This window comes from Rhineura floridana, chromosome 2 (genome assembly GCF_030035675.1).
Source record: "Rhineura floridana isolate rRhiFlo1 chromosome 2, rRhiFlo1.hap2, whole genome shotgun sequence".
In the NCBI taxonomy this organism is placed as follows: Eukaryota; Metazoa; Chordata; class Lepidosauria; order Squamata; family Rhineuridae; genus Rhineura; species Rhineura floridana.
In genome coordinates, this window is record NC_084481.1 from 81999533 (window position 1) to 82015811 (window position 16279).

Here is a 16279-nt window from a genome sequence, read left to right on the forward strand (position 1 = left end):
CAAAAGAATGTTTCTCCATCACAGTATTTTGGTGATTTTTAATTCTGAAATTCGGAAACCCTCAGGCTTTAGTTTACACACTATTTATCTTGATGAGACTGAGGGTCTCCAACCAAAATGTGTACAAAAATGTTAGGGAAAGGTGTATGTTAGGGAAGGGTGCATGCAAGAATGTGTACATTAGTGAAAATAATGTAAAAATGCATTATATTTGGAAAATTGTGTATATTAGGATAAATTATTGTGTATATTAGGAGAAATAAGTTGTATATATTGGATGAAATGGCTGCAAAATACATTTTTGTGTGGTTTAAAAAATTGCAAACTAAAATGGAGATGGGGACAACTGAAGGTTTGAAAAATTAGAAACTGAGAAAACTGAAATTCACAGATTTGTCCTTCTCTAGTGGGGCTGTGGTGAAATTTTGAGCAAATGAACAGCAGTAGTAGGGAAAGCCTTAAGCAACTCCTTCACTCTCTATGGTTCCTCCACTCAAGCCTTGTCAGGGCATCTTTAAACACATTTGCATGTAATATATGCTTTAATGTACTTCTCTGTAAGTCATAGATTATAGTTCTTGGTTGCAGCTTTTATATGTTACTAGAATATAAGAATTCACCTTTGGATCTTTGTATTTAATTATGAACTAAGAAGAAAATCTGATTAGCTACTGTGCAGGAAAGTGCTGTCTAGACACCATATTATGGAATTTTCCTACTTTAATCATTTGAATTAGCCACTTGTGGAGATGAGGATTTCTTAAAAGTAGTAATTATCTGAAAAATGGTATAGCAGTGTATGACTTATGTTTGACAGAACTGAGGAGTTGTCAGCAGAGAGTTGGTTCCGATGAGAGGCCAGGGTTGATTTGTCCTAAAATACATGCTCATGCAACTTACTTGTGTGAACAGGGTAAGGTGGAAGCACAATCCCATATTTTTATTTTTATTTTTGTCTTCACAGAAGGGAAGTGTGCTGTTTTTGTTTCCATGGAAGGCTTTGATCTTGTGTGAGTTTGCAATTCCTATGTTGCAGTGGTCATGCAAGAAGAATGTTTGTGTGACCTTTTTTAAATGTAAATTGGCCCTGGCTTATGAACAGAACCGATTCATAGTCGGGGCGAAACTATACACAACAGCAGCAGACTCATGACTTTAAATGTGGACCTGTTCTGATGAAGTTTAAAGCAAGGAGTGGGAGGTGCAGTTTAAAGTGCAGAGCAGGTGCATGACCAGAGTGGTGATGATCTTTTCCGTATCTGCCATTTTTTCCCTTCAACCTCTCCACTCAGCTTGGAGTCTAGCAGAGGAGAACAATCCTTTTGGACGGCATGGGACATGTGGCCAATGGGAGTTCTTACTCAGGATGGGTAGTTAAAAAAGCAAAGAGAGTTCAAAACAGAAAGCAGAGGGATAATATTTCCTAATAATTTGGTCATACTCTGTGGGTGATATCTAGTGGTGACTGTCCACCAATAGGAGGGAATCAGTTAGCAGTACAGGCAGGGAGTCCCTCCACCCTCCCTGCAGCACTCTGCACCCCCTGTAGATCTGGGGGAAGTCTCTGGAGCATATTTCGGTGACAAGTAGGGTGCTGCAGGGTGGAGGGGGTATTGCTAAAAACTGCCTCCCTCCTCATTCTGCTGACTGATTTCCTTCCATCAGTTGATAGTCGTCGTTAAATTCCATCCTACAACTTCCCGAGTTTCAATGTTTAAGCCAGCCCTGTTGATTTAAGAAGAGTGTTCTTCCATTTGTTTGGTGTACATGCAGAATCTAATGTGGTTTTCTCATCTTACCCCATCAGTGTTTAGACTGCTGTCTTGTTGGTGAGGAGAAAAGCAAGCAAATATGCAATTACTTCTTCTCTTTTCCTTTTACATTGCAAGAAAAAAAAGCATTATGTAACTTTTAAAGAAGTGAATATCAAAATTATTATTCATAATAGCTAAAGTTTGATCAAATAGGGGCTTTGTGCTATGACACAGTGTTCTTTCAAGTATTCAAAGGAGGGAAATGTTCCAGTTTGTCAGCCAACTAGACAAATAATGGTAATTATTCTTTTAACTTCTATCAGGACTTATGTCATGCTGTATGCATTCTGCATACAAAGTAAGTCTTGTGTTTGCTTCAGGAGTATAGCTGATGCATAAAAGATAAAATATTTTTATCTTGAAGCATATTTACTTTTGAAGGAGGAGAAAAATATGTGTATATACTCAAATCTCAAAGATTCTCATCTAAAGGGGTCAGGACCAATCTTTCAAAAAATGGGCATCAGCCAGCATGGTGCACTTCATTGTGAAAAACATGTTACAGTCTGATTTATTGCTTGTTGTTGTGTAATGCAGAGCTAAGTCAGCAGGAAAGATGGCTACTTAGGGAACCAACTTATGAAAAAGTTAAGCAGTTGTTATTAAAGTTTTCACTAGGGTCACTGCAACCCCATTTAAAAGCCTTTGGACTATTTTCTCAACACTCTGGGTTAATCATCAGTAGGCCTGAACATAGAAGGCAGGCATGTCTCTCAGAATGGGGTAGTGTTCAAATATATAAATACGAAGTTGGGGTGGTGGAAAATAGGAATGGTGTTTAATTATGACCATGCTTATAGCACCATGCCTCCAATCTTAGCCACTCTTGTCTAGCACCTCTGGCTCCTTCAAGTCATTTGGTGACTGTGCTGATCCTTCAGACACCCACATGGCAGACATGGGAATTTACAGGCCAGGAAGCACATGGCATAAAACTCAACAAAATCAATGTCTAGAGAGTACCTTTGTTTCTCACTTGTCTTCCTCCATATCTAAGTGTGTGCTAAGCTAAGGTTCCGAAGGAAGTGTACGGAAAGTACATATGCAGGCTTAATACACTAATTTCCTCCCATTTCTGATGATGTTTGCCCTTTGAATCACATGTTACATTATCAGTAGTATATAGTTGTGTCTTGATAGACTGGAAAATTCTTGATTTTGGTGGGACAATGATAGCTGGTGCCTTTCCCAACCTTTGGGTCCCCAGATGTTGCTGGACTACAGTTCCCATCAGCTCCAGCCAGCATGGCTAATGGCAAGGAATGATGGGAATTGTAGTCCAGCAACATCTGGGGACCCAAGGTTGGGAAAGGCTGCCTTAGAGAGTAAAGATTACAGTTACTTACAGGGTCTGTGTAGCAGTCAGTGCATAAAATGAAAAATGTCCACAAGCCTTGAAATAGATTCTAGTGCAATCAAAGAAGACATCAACTCTACAATTGAAATGTAGGGGTGCCAGGGGTTTCTCCCAAGGAACCTCAGGAATACAGTTCCATAAAGATACTGAGAATTCAGGGTTCCTTGGGGCAAGCCTCTCAATACTGGTAATTCATATTGCCCTAGAGGTATTTGTTTGAACTAAGAACTCAGCTTGTTGCAGTCATACAAAATTTAATACTAGGGGAGAACGTTTTAATCATAATAACAGCTGAACAATGCAATAAGATGCTCTGAAGATACTTTAGTATACTGTAGAACAGTGGTTCCCAACCTGGGGGCCGGGACCCCCAGGGGGGCCGCGAAGTAATCCAGAGGGGGCCGTGAACAGTAAAGAAATGAATTATTTATCAATTTTTTAAAAAAGTCTTCACTCCTTCTACACTATCTGCTTTCCACTGCCGCTGCAGATGACACCTCCCCCTTGCTCCAAACGAGAGAGGAGGCCTTTTGCTGAAGCGCCAGAGCTTCTTTCAGGCACACTAAGGGCAGGCATCTGCCTATAAAATACATGGCAGATGCCAAAGGAGGCTGAGGGTGGAGCTACCAGGAAGAAGAGGGGAATACTATCACTGATTCCCGTCTCCTTGCACTGCCGCTACTGGCAACGCCCTTGCTTAGAATGAGAGGAGAGGGCTTTTTGTGAAGCAAAAAGAAGCAAGCCTGCAAAGAAAGGCTGCTTTCCCCCTTCCTTCCTGGCAGCTAGCCTGCCTCCCTGGGGGGAGGGGATCACAAAAAATTTTCAGCTTATAAAGGGGGTCCCGTGCTCATAAAGGTTGGGAACCACTGCTGTAGAACACTGTCTCGGAATAGCGGACAGCATGATGGGGAGGACTTCCTGGCAGGTGAGTCGTTGCTGCTTAACCAGGAAGAGTAGGGGGAGGGGTGAAGTGGCAGGGAACGTGGCATGGTGCAAACGCATGGGCAGGAGCACTGGATTGGCTCAGCTGCTGCATATGTACCATGTCATTCTCCCTGTCGCTTGCCCCTCCTCCTTTTGCTAAGCAGCAGCAACTTACCTTTCAGGAGGTGAAGTGAGCACCTCTGCCCCACCAAGCAGTCTCATGTCAGCTGTGGGACGCTGGGCAAATGCAAACAATACGTAAATATTTTATAGTACTTATTTACCTCCTAGAAATGTTGGATCAACTTTATGAATATTTCCCGATCAGCAATTTGATGGGCATTCTTGACCATCTTTCACGCTCTAGTTCTGCCTCTTTCAGCACACAAGAGCTGTGCATGAGAGCAGCTTATTTGTTTGGGCCGGAGTGCCAGATCTAATGACAAGAAAACTATAGGATAATCAGAGCTGTGTTGTTTTATCCCTCTACAGTTCTGAGGGGAGAATTTTGCTCCAATATGTGCAGCAGCTTGCTTTGGAAACCTCACTCCAAACTCAAACAATGCATGGTTTTATTTAGACTATTCTTTTTCTTCTTCTGCCTGATAGCATTAACCTGTCTCTCAGCATTAGCTTTGTCTAAGGAACTGCCTTCTGTGAACATGCAAAATGTCAATATCACTCAGACACCTGTGAAGGAAGGTTTAGCATGTGATTCAAGTTCAAAGCCTACTGCTCCATTGCTGAGTGAAATGGAAGGATGTCTGTGAGGGGAATGAAAGGAAAAGAGAACACACAATCTTAATAATCTTGTTTTAAAATGATGTCTTGCTTTCCCAGTGGCAAAGAGGGGTCTTCCAGTCAACTTCAAACTGAGATAGTTCTCAGGATTAGTTTTCTAATAAGGTGGAATTATCATGGTGGAACCTTTCTTATTTATAGGAACAAAAGGGAGACACGTTGTCAATCACTTAAGCAGAAAAAATGGTAGAGGGCCTACGAGTAGTTTCCGAGGTGCATGACTCTAAGGTGGTATGAGCGCAGTTCTGTATAGGCTTCATATATACTGCATTCATTGTGGCCCCTCGTATCACAAAGCAAGAAAGGCATGGAAGCATGCTTAAATTGCTTCTCTGTGTAGTAGGGACTTTTAAAAAAAGAAATAAAGAAAAAAGACCTTTGCTGCTTGTTGCCTGCTTAAAATCACACAGCTTAGAGTATGTGTTCTTAAGTAATTACTGGTTTAGTAAAAATTTTCTTCTTTTCATAGCAGTTCAAATTGCTACCATTAGCAACTTGATATATAAAGCAATCATTCAGACATTTACACAGCACGATGACAAAGTCTTTCATGTTGTTCTGAAAGCGACTTTCTGTATTTTTAGTCTCTTCTTTACAATTTTGCATTCTCTCTGATTTCCTCTTCTTTGCTGCTTCTCTTTCTCCCCACCTTTTAAAATAACTTTTACATGTTTTGGAATCCTCAGTTGGACTTTGCAAGTATGGTCTGGCAGGGGACGCTTGGTGGGGATGATTCCTGACAAAGCACAAAATTTCAGCCTAATTTTCTCAACAGTTCAGCTGAGTAATTGTGGCCTACCTCAAGAGTTGTTTGTGGGGGAGAATAAGGTGAAGATTGTAAAGAGGAATAAGGCAATGCCTCTGGGGAACGGGGAAAGGAATATGTACGAAGAGAACTTGTTTCAGATGCTTGGCTGTGACTGTTTAGCTATGAGCCTTTACAAGGGAAGGCAGGCTGCCATTCCATTTCTACCTCCCCCCCCCCATCTGCTGTAATTTCAATTCTGGCTCCCAAGCATACCACTTCACATATTTATATGGTGGTGTAGTTCCCCACTGTAAGTGTCAAATTGGGATTGGCTGGAGTGTTGTTAAGTGACTACTTCTCTGGTAACCTATCAAGAGTAAGTGATCTTGAATGTATGTTCCTAGAGATACAAACATGCAGTCGTAGCTTCACTTGTCTGTTTTAAAGGGCAACTGCTCCTTTGGGGTGGGAAGAGACTCTCTTTTTTATGCTAGTTTGGACATTCAAAAACTGCAGAAAAACTGGTAGAACAGACAACCAACGTTAAGAGACTTTGGAGGGAAGGGCAGGAGAGTTTAAATTGAGTGGCAGGACAGGCAGGTAGAGGGAGAAAATGTTCATGGTTATGAATATTTTGGAATTGTTTGTTTCATTTCTATCCTGGCTTTCATCCATGAAACTCATGGCAACATGCATAAGTCTCCTATCCAGAGGGTTAATGCAGGGATAGCCAACATGATGTCCTCCAATGTTGTTGGAGTATGAGTCCCATCAGCCGCAACCGGCCAGTGGTCAGGGATGATAGGATTTGACTGCCCCGCCTGGTTTTATAGTTATTAGAACATAAGAAGAGCCCTGCTAGATCAAGCCAAAGGTCCATCTAGTCCAGCATCCTGTTCTCAGTGGCCAATCAGAAGCTGTATTGCATAGATGTTATGCAGAAGGTACTTTTATCTCAGATTATTCCAAATTCTGTTTTCCTTCTCCCCTGTGTGTCTCTTGTGTGCAACTGGAGCCTTATGCAAATAGCATGGATATAAAGTGGTGAATATTCAAAGGTTTTGAAAGTCTCCAGTCCATTTTAATATAGGCAGCTGTACTTTTCAGAGGTAGTATTAATACTTTGCAACGAAACCTGTGAAGCTTAAAATTAAACCTCACCTTGAAAAATAAACCAGGGGTTTAAAAACCAGGCCACTTATAATCAATCAGGATTGATGGAGTATCAGTTGTAATGCTCCTTGTGAATTAAACTGTGTGTGACTTTTCATGTCAAAATTGCTTCCCATAGTTTTAAATCATGTACAGCGTTCAAGAGGGGTTTTTTCAACATCTCCTAATTGTCATATAATCCATGAGAATTATTCTCCCTACTGAGGCTCGTCGCCCAGTGCACTCCTTTGTGGTAATTTCCATGCAATTTATTTTAGTGAGATTTGATGTCTGTTATCAATGTTTTGCATCAATGTTTTAAAGATTAAATTGATTTTCTTCCTTTCTCTTTCTCTCTGCCCTTGTTTCCAGAAACAGTATTGCTGCTTCAGCAGTGTGTGCCTTCAATCTCAGTGCTATTACACAAGCCTTTAATGGCCCTTTTCGATACCAAGAAAATCCAAGATCTGCATGGCTGCCAACAGTCAACCCCATCCCTAATTTTCAGGTATTTTAATGCAACACCTCAACTCACTCATTCTGTTTCCTCTTTTGATGGAACAATCTACTATGCACTACAATTAGCCATTGTAGTTCATCGGCTGCTAGTGTATCAGTTATAGCTGTGGGCAGCCTGTGTTCAGCCTGTGGCTTTATTTTAATTACAGGTAAACCTTTGCCCAGGTGAACGCAAGGGTTTATGTAGAAACTCTGGTATAAAGAAAATATCTGTGCCAAATAAAATATGTTCCAGTTAGCAATGCTGCTGCCACTAAGACAGCTGCTGCTTGCTTGCGTGCTTGGGAGTTTTCCTACTGAGATGTGGAATAGCCCTGCTGCTGGTGAAGGGAAAAGGCACTACTTTTTTTCATAAATACGCTTGAGCCCCAATTTTAGTAAAGCATGATGATGTTAGTAAAACACGGTGAATAATATATTAATCCAGCCCTTCATACTATCTGTCAATTGAAATGTTTAATGCTAGTGTTTGTATTGCTGAAGACTTAGGATATGTCTGCACTGCAGGCATACACCATTCAAATTTTGTACGTCGCCCAGAGTGACTGGTTAGCCAGCCAGATGGGCGACTAAGAAATCCAATAAATAAATAATAAATAAATAAATAAAACCCCATTCAGTTATGAGGCTCAGCAGGTTGTCTTGGGAACCTCCCTGTCTCGTAGCGTAATGTTACCTCTGCCATAGCTCATCTTCTATGAATGGTACTTTTTTGTTTTTTACCTACTTGCAACCATGTGAAGCTCCATTCATACGTTACCTGAGTAGCTGCTTCCCACATTTTAGACCAATAACGTCTGTAATTGGGAGAACCGATAGGGTATCATGAACAGGCACCATTTTGTCAGTTTTGGAGTGTTTGCATGAGGATACCAGTTCTGTTCCTGGTCATCTGCTGCTTGTTCACTCACTTACCCTTACCTTCTTGGCAGCAGTGAGATTTGGGCAAAGAGGGAGAATGAGTGAGTGACTGAATGATGGCAGCTAGCTAATTGGGCCCATCTTCTATAAGTGCTGCCCAGACCTAGATCTGGTGCTGGTACATAGCTCTTCCAATTATGTATGTTACCAGAGTGGCATGGAATCAGCTGTGTGGAAGTGACCACCCCCCGCAGCAAACATAATGTAAGAACAAGGACTAGTCTGAGGAATAAGGCAATGTTTGATGAAGCTGGATTGGTTTTTTAAAAATGGTAACTTGTAGCAAACCATTGCCACCATTAAGCTTCTATTTCTCCTCAGTATACAGTAGGGCCCCGCTTTTTGGTGGTCTGCTTTTTTGCGTTCTGCTAATATGGCGGCTTTCAAATAGAGTAAGGCCCCACTCATATGGCGCTTGTTCCTCTTTTACTGCGTTTTTCAGTCGTCGGGTGCCATTTTATTGATGGAGTTCTGCTTTTCAGCGGGTTTCGCTTTTATGCGGAGTTCTGGAACGTAACCGGCCATATGAGTGGGGCCCTGCTGTATGTGTCAACAGTGTGTCAGGTTGTTTCCTGTTAGTTAGGGATTTCTCAAATGTTCAGACAGGAAACTATAAAAGAAGGATGGGGAACCTCAGGCCACGGGCCAAATGCAGCCTCCAGGCCTCTCTGTCTGACCCTTGGGACTCTCTCCAGGCTACATACCCTCTACAGCTACACCGCTCAACGACCCTGCTTTTCACCCTTTCTAAGTGTTTTTGCCTGGCTTTCATGTGTCCTTGAACTCTGATGATGCAGCTTGATTGCAGGGATGGTGAATAGAGGGGGATTAATATTTGCTCATTCACCGGATTTTGCTTCTGACATATGACCCCTGGAAAGCTGCCTAGAAGGGAATACGGCCCTTGGGCTGAAAATAATTCCGCACCCCACTATAAAAGATCTTGATAGTTCAGGCTTTGATTCAAAGTCCTGTTCTTTTGTAGTCTTTGACCCTGAAGCTTTGGAGGGAACTTCAGGAAGTGGATGGAGACATAGGCTGTGGACCTCCCCTCTGTCTCTGCTGCCACCCTTCCCTCCTGCCAGTCTGGCCTCATCACAGGATCTGCCCCTGTTCAACTGCCTACTTCTGTATCATAGAGGCAAAACTCTACATGTTCCTGCCGAGTGAGTGGGAGGTCGCAAAACGAATACTGTGTTGATTATCTAGTTTGCTTTTCAGAAATGCAATTTACTGTGGCACGTCTACTTAAATTTGAGTGGACTGTAGCTAAATTTAACATCAAAGATCAGTCAGGGTTATCGCAGAATATTTGGGGAGCGGCATTTGCCAGTGTATTCCTGTCCCAGGGCCTAATGATGGGTGAAATGTGAGTTTCTCTAGCAGGAATATTTCTGCTCTTGGGATGAGTTTGATCTGGTCCTCGTCCTCAGCAAAACAAAAATGTGCCCTCCAGGAAGAGTCTTGGTTCAATAATACTGTACATCATGGGTAACCAATGTGGTGTCCTCCAGATTTTTTTTAAATTTATTTATCTTACAAATTTATAAGCCTGAGGCCATCAAAGCAGTGTACAACAAAATAAGGTAATAGAAATTCTAAAAACAATTGAAACTATTCATACAGATGTACAGTTAATATTTCATAAGTCATACCTCAGGAGCAGCGTTCTTTAAAAAAGTTGTTGTTGGGCTCTATCTCCCATTAGCCCCAGTCACAGCCAGTAAAAAGGGATGATGGGAACTGTAATCCAACAACATCTGGAGGGCACCACATCGGCTACTGCTGCAGTACATCATCTGCAACATACTAGGTGCTGTACAGCCCTTGGTTCATTGAAGCAACCAGGGGCTTTTTACGTTACATGTTCTCAACTCCTGCAGCAGTCAGGGATGTTTTGGACTAGCTTTCATCCTCAAAAGTGTGAAGTCTTTGCTGCAGAGAAGGTGTGAAAAAATTACAAAGTCAAGATGAGAGTTTTACAAAACAAAAGGGAATGTATGTGGTGAGCGACAGGAAGATTGGAAAAAAGATTAGAACATTTTTCAAGTACAAAAGGAACAAGAGGTCAGTGAAGGGCCTTCAGGAGATGACAAAGGTAATTTAGTGACTGAGAAGAAACTATTGGGGAGAAAAAATTAATTCTTCAGTTCGTCGTTTGGAAGATGAAGAAAAACTACCAAAAATCTTTTATTCCAAGAGAAAAATATGGGTCCTGGACATATAATATGGAAATTAGAACAAAACAATTGAAAAATACAAGGCCACTTACTTGGCACTTACTCCGCTCATGGAATTAAATAATAAACTTCTGTTCACTGAGACCAGAAAATGCAGTTCAGCAATTAATGATTTCCCCAACCAGTAGCATGTCTCATTCAGAGGCAGTTCGTGCAGGGAGAAAGAAAAGAGAGAATTTCTGAATTTCTGAATCAAGACTTACAGATTAAACAGAAATGACAGGTTAATCCATTAAGAAGCATTTTAGAAAGCCTTTAGGAAAGAGCTGTTCTGAAAAGGAAATCTAGGCATGTTTATGTGTAAATACATTCCGGTATAAGAGGCATTGTTATTAGGGCATATTTGCATGGCCTAAATCAGTTATACCTGGTCCAATTGTGGTTCCATATGTGTCCTGTAAATATATTTGAGTGGTGGCAATCTGCCTGGATTTGTCATGCCTAATTTCCATCTTACTTTGTATAAAGTAAGCGAATGGCTTCTGAGAAGTAATTGGAACATTCACAAGATCAACTGCTTGATCAAGGCAAAGAGGTTCATGTTCATCCCACCCCCTGCTTTACCCTTCTTTTCTGTAGGGCTGTCATTGAGAAATGTAGACACCAGCTATCTCTGCAAAGGTATAGGAACTGGAAGGAGGTTGGCTGCCACCCCTCACTTTGGCTTAAAATAAGGAGAAAGTAGCACAGATGGTATGAGGGAGAGAGTGGCTAATATGGACATTTTCCAGAACTTTGTTATGGATGTTCATGAACCTAAGATGAGACTAAAGCCTGGAAAGATTTTGTAAAGAGAGTCTGGGGATTTTGTTACCAGGCTCCTACTGGGAGGAAGGGTGGGATAAAAATACATACATACATACATATATACTGCTTATCCTTAATTTTACTCTTCAGGCAATTTTTAATTTGTGTACTCTAGGGCTGCAATACTGTGAACGCTCATTTTGGAGGAAATCCCATTAAAATCAGTAGGACTTATGTCCAAGTAAACGTGGATGGGATTGTGCAGTGGATTTATATTTGTACCACACTGACGTAAAATGACCACTTGTTGACTAGAGGACTACTGTAGTATGGAAGAAGGAACAAACTTGCCAATTGCAATATGTTTTTAGCACTGGAGGCTGTGTCCTAAGATTCATGTCAAAATAAACATCATGGCAATCAACAAACACTCTCTGCAGTAAAAATAATCCTAGAGAGTTTAGAAGATGGACAACAAACACTGATGTTCTGTTCTTCATCCTTAGTGTGGAATACTGAATGATGATAGCCCTAATGAAAACTTGACAGAGAGGATTCTTCAGGATGCCCAGCGCTTATTCCTGATGAACGATGTGGTACAACCAGTCTCTGTAGATCCATATGTCACTCAGGACAACATCCGTTTTTCTAAGCTTGTGGTTGACATTGTTCAGGGCAAGGATACTCTTTACCATGTGATGTACATTGGGACAGGTAAGTGCTTTTTACACCTGGGAAGCTTCAACTATCTTGTGTGTGGATTTTTTAAACAGTAGTCTGAATTTCTTGCTGTTTACAGTAGTAGAATGCTGTGAGAGTGAACCATCCATTATTATTTGGGCAGAGACTGAAAGAGCATTTTAAAAGTGTAGGCCACAGTTTAGATTGTTTAAGAGGCAAAAGACACTTGGGTTAATACTACACATAACCTAAGTAAACAAAGGATTTGTACTCTGGGGCACCTACTCTGGGGTAATAATCCTTTCTTCCAATTCATTTCACTGTATTTTTTTGCCCCGTAAACAGAAGGGGTTAATATTTGAGGGCAAGGCAATGGCTTACTTTTAGAGCATGTGTAAATATCTGGATGGTGGAAGTTACAGGTCTGTACTCACACCTCTGCTGCAGCTGCTTTGTTCTCTCATTCCTCCTATTTTCTAGCATAGCTTTGGTTTCATTATTTCATTTCTAAGGTCCCATAAATAAATAAATCTTCCAACCAAGAGAGTGCTGCATATGCAGAGGCTCATGGAATAGTCATCTACTGTGAGCATAACAAAACATAGTTAGCCCAAGAATCAGAAAAAAAAGATAAAGGTGTCCCCGCACTTATAGTGCAAGTCATTTCCGACTCTTAGGGTGACGTCTTGCGACGTTTACTAGGCAGACTGTATATATGGGGTGGGATCGCCAGTTCCTTCCCCGGCCTTTCTTTACCCCCCAGCGTATGCCGGGTACTCATTTTACCAACCACGGATGGATGGAAGGCTGAGTGAACCTCGACCCCTTTTACCGGCGATTCGACTTCCTCCTTCCATTGGAATCGAACTCCGGCCGTGAGCAGAGCTTCGGCTGCGTTACCGCTGCTTACCACTCTGCGTATCTCCTAAATCGGGATTCATATGCAAATTGAGGTTTTTGTGAAGGACCCACCTCCTTCCTGATGAGTATTCAGCTCAAATGGAGAGGTAAATGGCAGTGGGGAGGTAAATGACATCCTCAAAAGAGCTGGAAGGCCATCTAACATTTTCTATGTCATTTAGTCTTTTTCTGTTTCATTGTGCCTTATTGGCATGATGATAATATTTTTCTAGCAGCATAGATATCTGTTTGTAGCAATGTGCATATATGTACTTTCATCTAGAGATCTGAAAAGGTTTTCACATTTGGATAGCATTACAGGTGAAGTTAAGAGATGAAAAAAGATTGCAAGATCCACTTGTATAAAGAGGACCATAGGAAGCTGCCTTACCCCAGATTAGATTTTTTGACCATCTGGACCAATTTTGTCTACTCTGGTTGACAGCAGCTCCCCAGTCAGGGTCACTTGCTACCTGATCCTTTTTTTAACTGGACCTTTCAGGGATTGATTTTGGGGTCTCCTACATGCAAAACACATGCTCTGTCATTGAGCTATGATCCCTAAGACTCAGGCATATCTTCTTAGTTTCTTTGAGTAAAAACATCCTGTCAGCATGATTCATACATATAATGAGCTCAAACACATATATAAAAACTACAAAGTTATTTCCAGGCTCTCAAAGTTCACATGACACTTTTCAAATTGTAAGTAATGATTTGCAGAAATGTCTCCATATCCTCTGGGTTTGTGATCCTGGTTTATTGGCAAACTATGGTTTATAGTTTGCACAGTCTGCCCAGTTTCTATGTAATAAGAGTACTTGCCACCATTCCATAGAACTCATTGACAACCTTTTAAATATTGGATTGGCCTTCTGTGGCAGACTTTTTAAGTAGAAAAAAGTTTCGGAAGATGCATCATGGAAGCCCCCAAATTGTTATGAATGGTAACTTACTTCTGTGATGGAAGTTAAGTTAAATATTTTAATTCATCAGAATTTATGTCTGAGCTCCTCTATTTAAAAAATGAACAATTCCTTTATATATTCAGGACAAATTGATTTTATGTCAAAGATATATGGCCTCCCTAAGTGTTGGTATAATTTATCCCATAATGACACAATCATCTTCTGACTCAGAAGTTATCATTGACCAAGTAGAGTAATAATTTATCTACTTTTTACCACAGTTTTCTTTGAATGTGATTAGCCTTGATGTATTTCCAGTGAGAAAAATTGTATAGACAAAAAAGTTAATTCCTTGAACTACAGAACAAATTAACAAAACAAAACAAAATAATTCTCGTACTACAAAGATAAAAGGTAGCACTTTAGTGCAGGAACTCCAAAATAAAAACCTCATAGCTTGCTGTTAGACAGATCAAGAGTTGATGTAGTATTGGGAATGTTTATATTCTGTCTCCCTCTCTTTCTTTTGTGGTACAATCCAGCACATGTTAAGTGGTATCAGATCCCTGTTATTTAAATGCAACTTGAAAGTGCTTAACATTGTTCCCTTATTTTATGTCTATCCCACTCTCAAAGCAATGTTTAGGGGAAACAACAGCACTTTAATATAAAGATCAATAAAACCTATAGATAATATACTTATTAAAGCAATTATCAGATTGAAATTACATCACACACATTTATCCTGTCCATTAAAAGTCAGTCCAAATGAGAATATCCTATTATTATTATTATTATTATCTTTATTTACACCCCGCCCTTTTTTCCAAACTGGAACTCAAGGCGGCTTCCAGATAAAAACAAGTACACATCATTAAGAACCTATAAAAATATAAAACATATAAACATATAAAATCAGCATTACAACAGGATTAAACTGTTAAGATGTTAAAACCAATTACTCTTAAAATACTGCAACCCAGTTTAGGAGCATACAAGTAAAACAATAACATACAGCATCCTCTTCAGTCACTACCCTTAAAACCTTCAGTTCCAAAGGCCTGCCGGAAGAAAAAAGTCTTTAGCTGTCAGCGGAAGGACTGCACAGAGGAGGCCATTCTTGCCTCCCTAGGGAGGGAGTTCCAGAGCCTAGGGGCAGCCACCGAAAAGGCCCTATCTCGTGTCCCCACCAGTTGCACTTGTGAAGATGTTGGGATCATGAGAAGGGTCTCTCCTGAAGATCTCAGGGCCCGGGCAGGTTCATATAGGGAGATACGGTCTGACAAATAGCCTGGACCTAAGCCGTATAGGGCTTTATAGGTCATAACCAGCACTTTGAATGGTGTCCGGAAACAGGCTGGCAGCCAGTGGAGCTGTTGCAGCAGGGGAGTTGTATGGTCCCTGTAACCAGTCCCAGTTAACATTCTGGCTGCAGCTCATTGCACCAACTGAAGTTTCCGAACAGTCTTCAAAGGCAGCCCCACATAGAGCGCGTTACAGTAGTCTAAGTAACAGTACTTAGTACAGTAGTCGGAGGTATTGTTGAGATCCCCCAGACTTGTGGTACTGGGGGATGTCAACATTCATGCCGAGGCTGTCTTGTTCGGGGCAGCTCAGGACTTCATGGCCTCCATGACAACCATGGGGCTGTCTCAAGTTGCTACTGGCCCGACGCATGTATCAGGACATACTCTTGATTTGATCTTCGCCACTGGTCATGGAGATGGTGATCTGAGGGTGGGGTATTTTTCATCTACTCCATTGTCATGGACAGATCACCGCTTGCTGAGCTTTAGACTCACGGCAACCCTTTCCCTCTGCAGAGGTGGGGGACCTATTAAGTTGGTCCGCTCCCGGAGGCTTATGGATCCTGTTGCTTTCCAGAGCGCTCTGGGAGTTTTTCCGGCTGATAGCACTGGCGCTCCTGTCGAGGCCATGGTCGATCTGTGGAATGCGGAGATGACCCGGGCCATTGACATGATGGCTCCCGCGCGCCCCCTTCGGTGCAGAACTCAAACAGCACTGTGGTATACCCCGGAGCTGAGAGTGATGAAGCAAGAGAGAAGGAGGCTAGAGTGCAGGTGGAGGCGAACTCCTGACGGATGTAGTCATTCTTTGGTGAGTGCTTCCACTAAGTTGTATGTAAAAGCGGTTAGGGCGGCAAAAAAGTCATATTTTGCTGCCACCATTAGATCATCTCTTTGCCACCCAGTGGAGCTTTTTAGGGTGGTACGAGGGCTTTTACATTCTGGCCCTCCTGATACTAAGGAAACATCGGAAGCTCGCTGCAACGAATTTGCGGAGCACTTCCAGGATAAGATTGCTTGCATCCGTCGGGACTTAGACTCTGATGTTATGACAGATGACTCCATTGAAGTGTCCAGAGCGCGGTCTTGTCCTTCATTGTTGGATGAGTTTCAGTTGGTGCAGCTCGAGGAAGTGGACAAGGTGCTTGGAATGGTGCGGGCGACCACGTCTGCCCTTGATCCTTGCCCATCTTGGCTGGTGAAGGCCAGCAGGGCTGTAACCACCGGCTGGGCCAAAGAGGGGATAAACGCCTCCTTGAG

The 16279-nt window shown here is 41.7% G+C and overlaps 1 protein-coding gene across 14 annotated transcripts in view; it reads left to right on the plus strand.

The window, feature by feature from the left end:
- SEMA5B (semaphorin 5B) overlaps positions 1–16279 on the plus strand; it is a 585589-nt gene that overhangs the window by 456384 nt on the left and 112926 nt on the right. For all 14 annotated transcript variants that reach the window (XM_061609103.1, XM_061609095.1, XM_061609094.1 and 11 more), the window contains 2 exons: positions 7169–7304; positions 11730–11937. In XM_061609103.1, coding sequence (XP_061465087.1) covers positions 7169–7304; positions 11730–11937 — 344 coding nt within the window. The remainder of the gene's footprint in view (positions 1–7168; positions 7305–11729; positions 11938–16279) is intronic.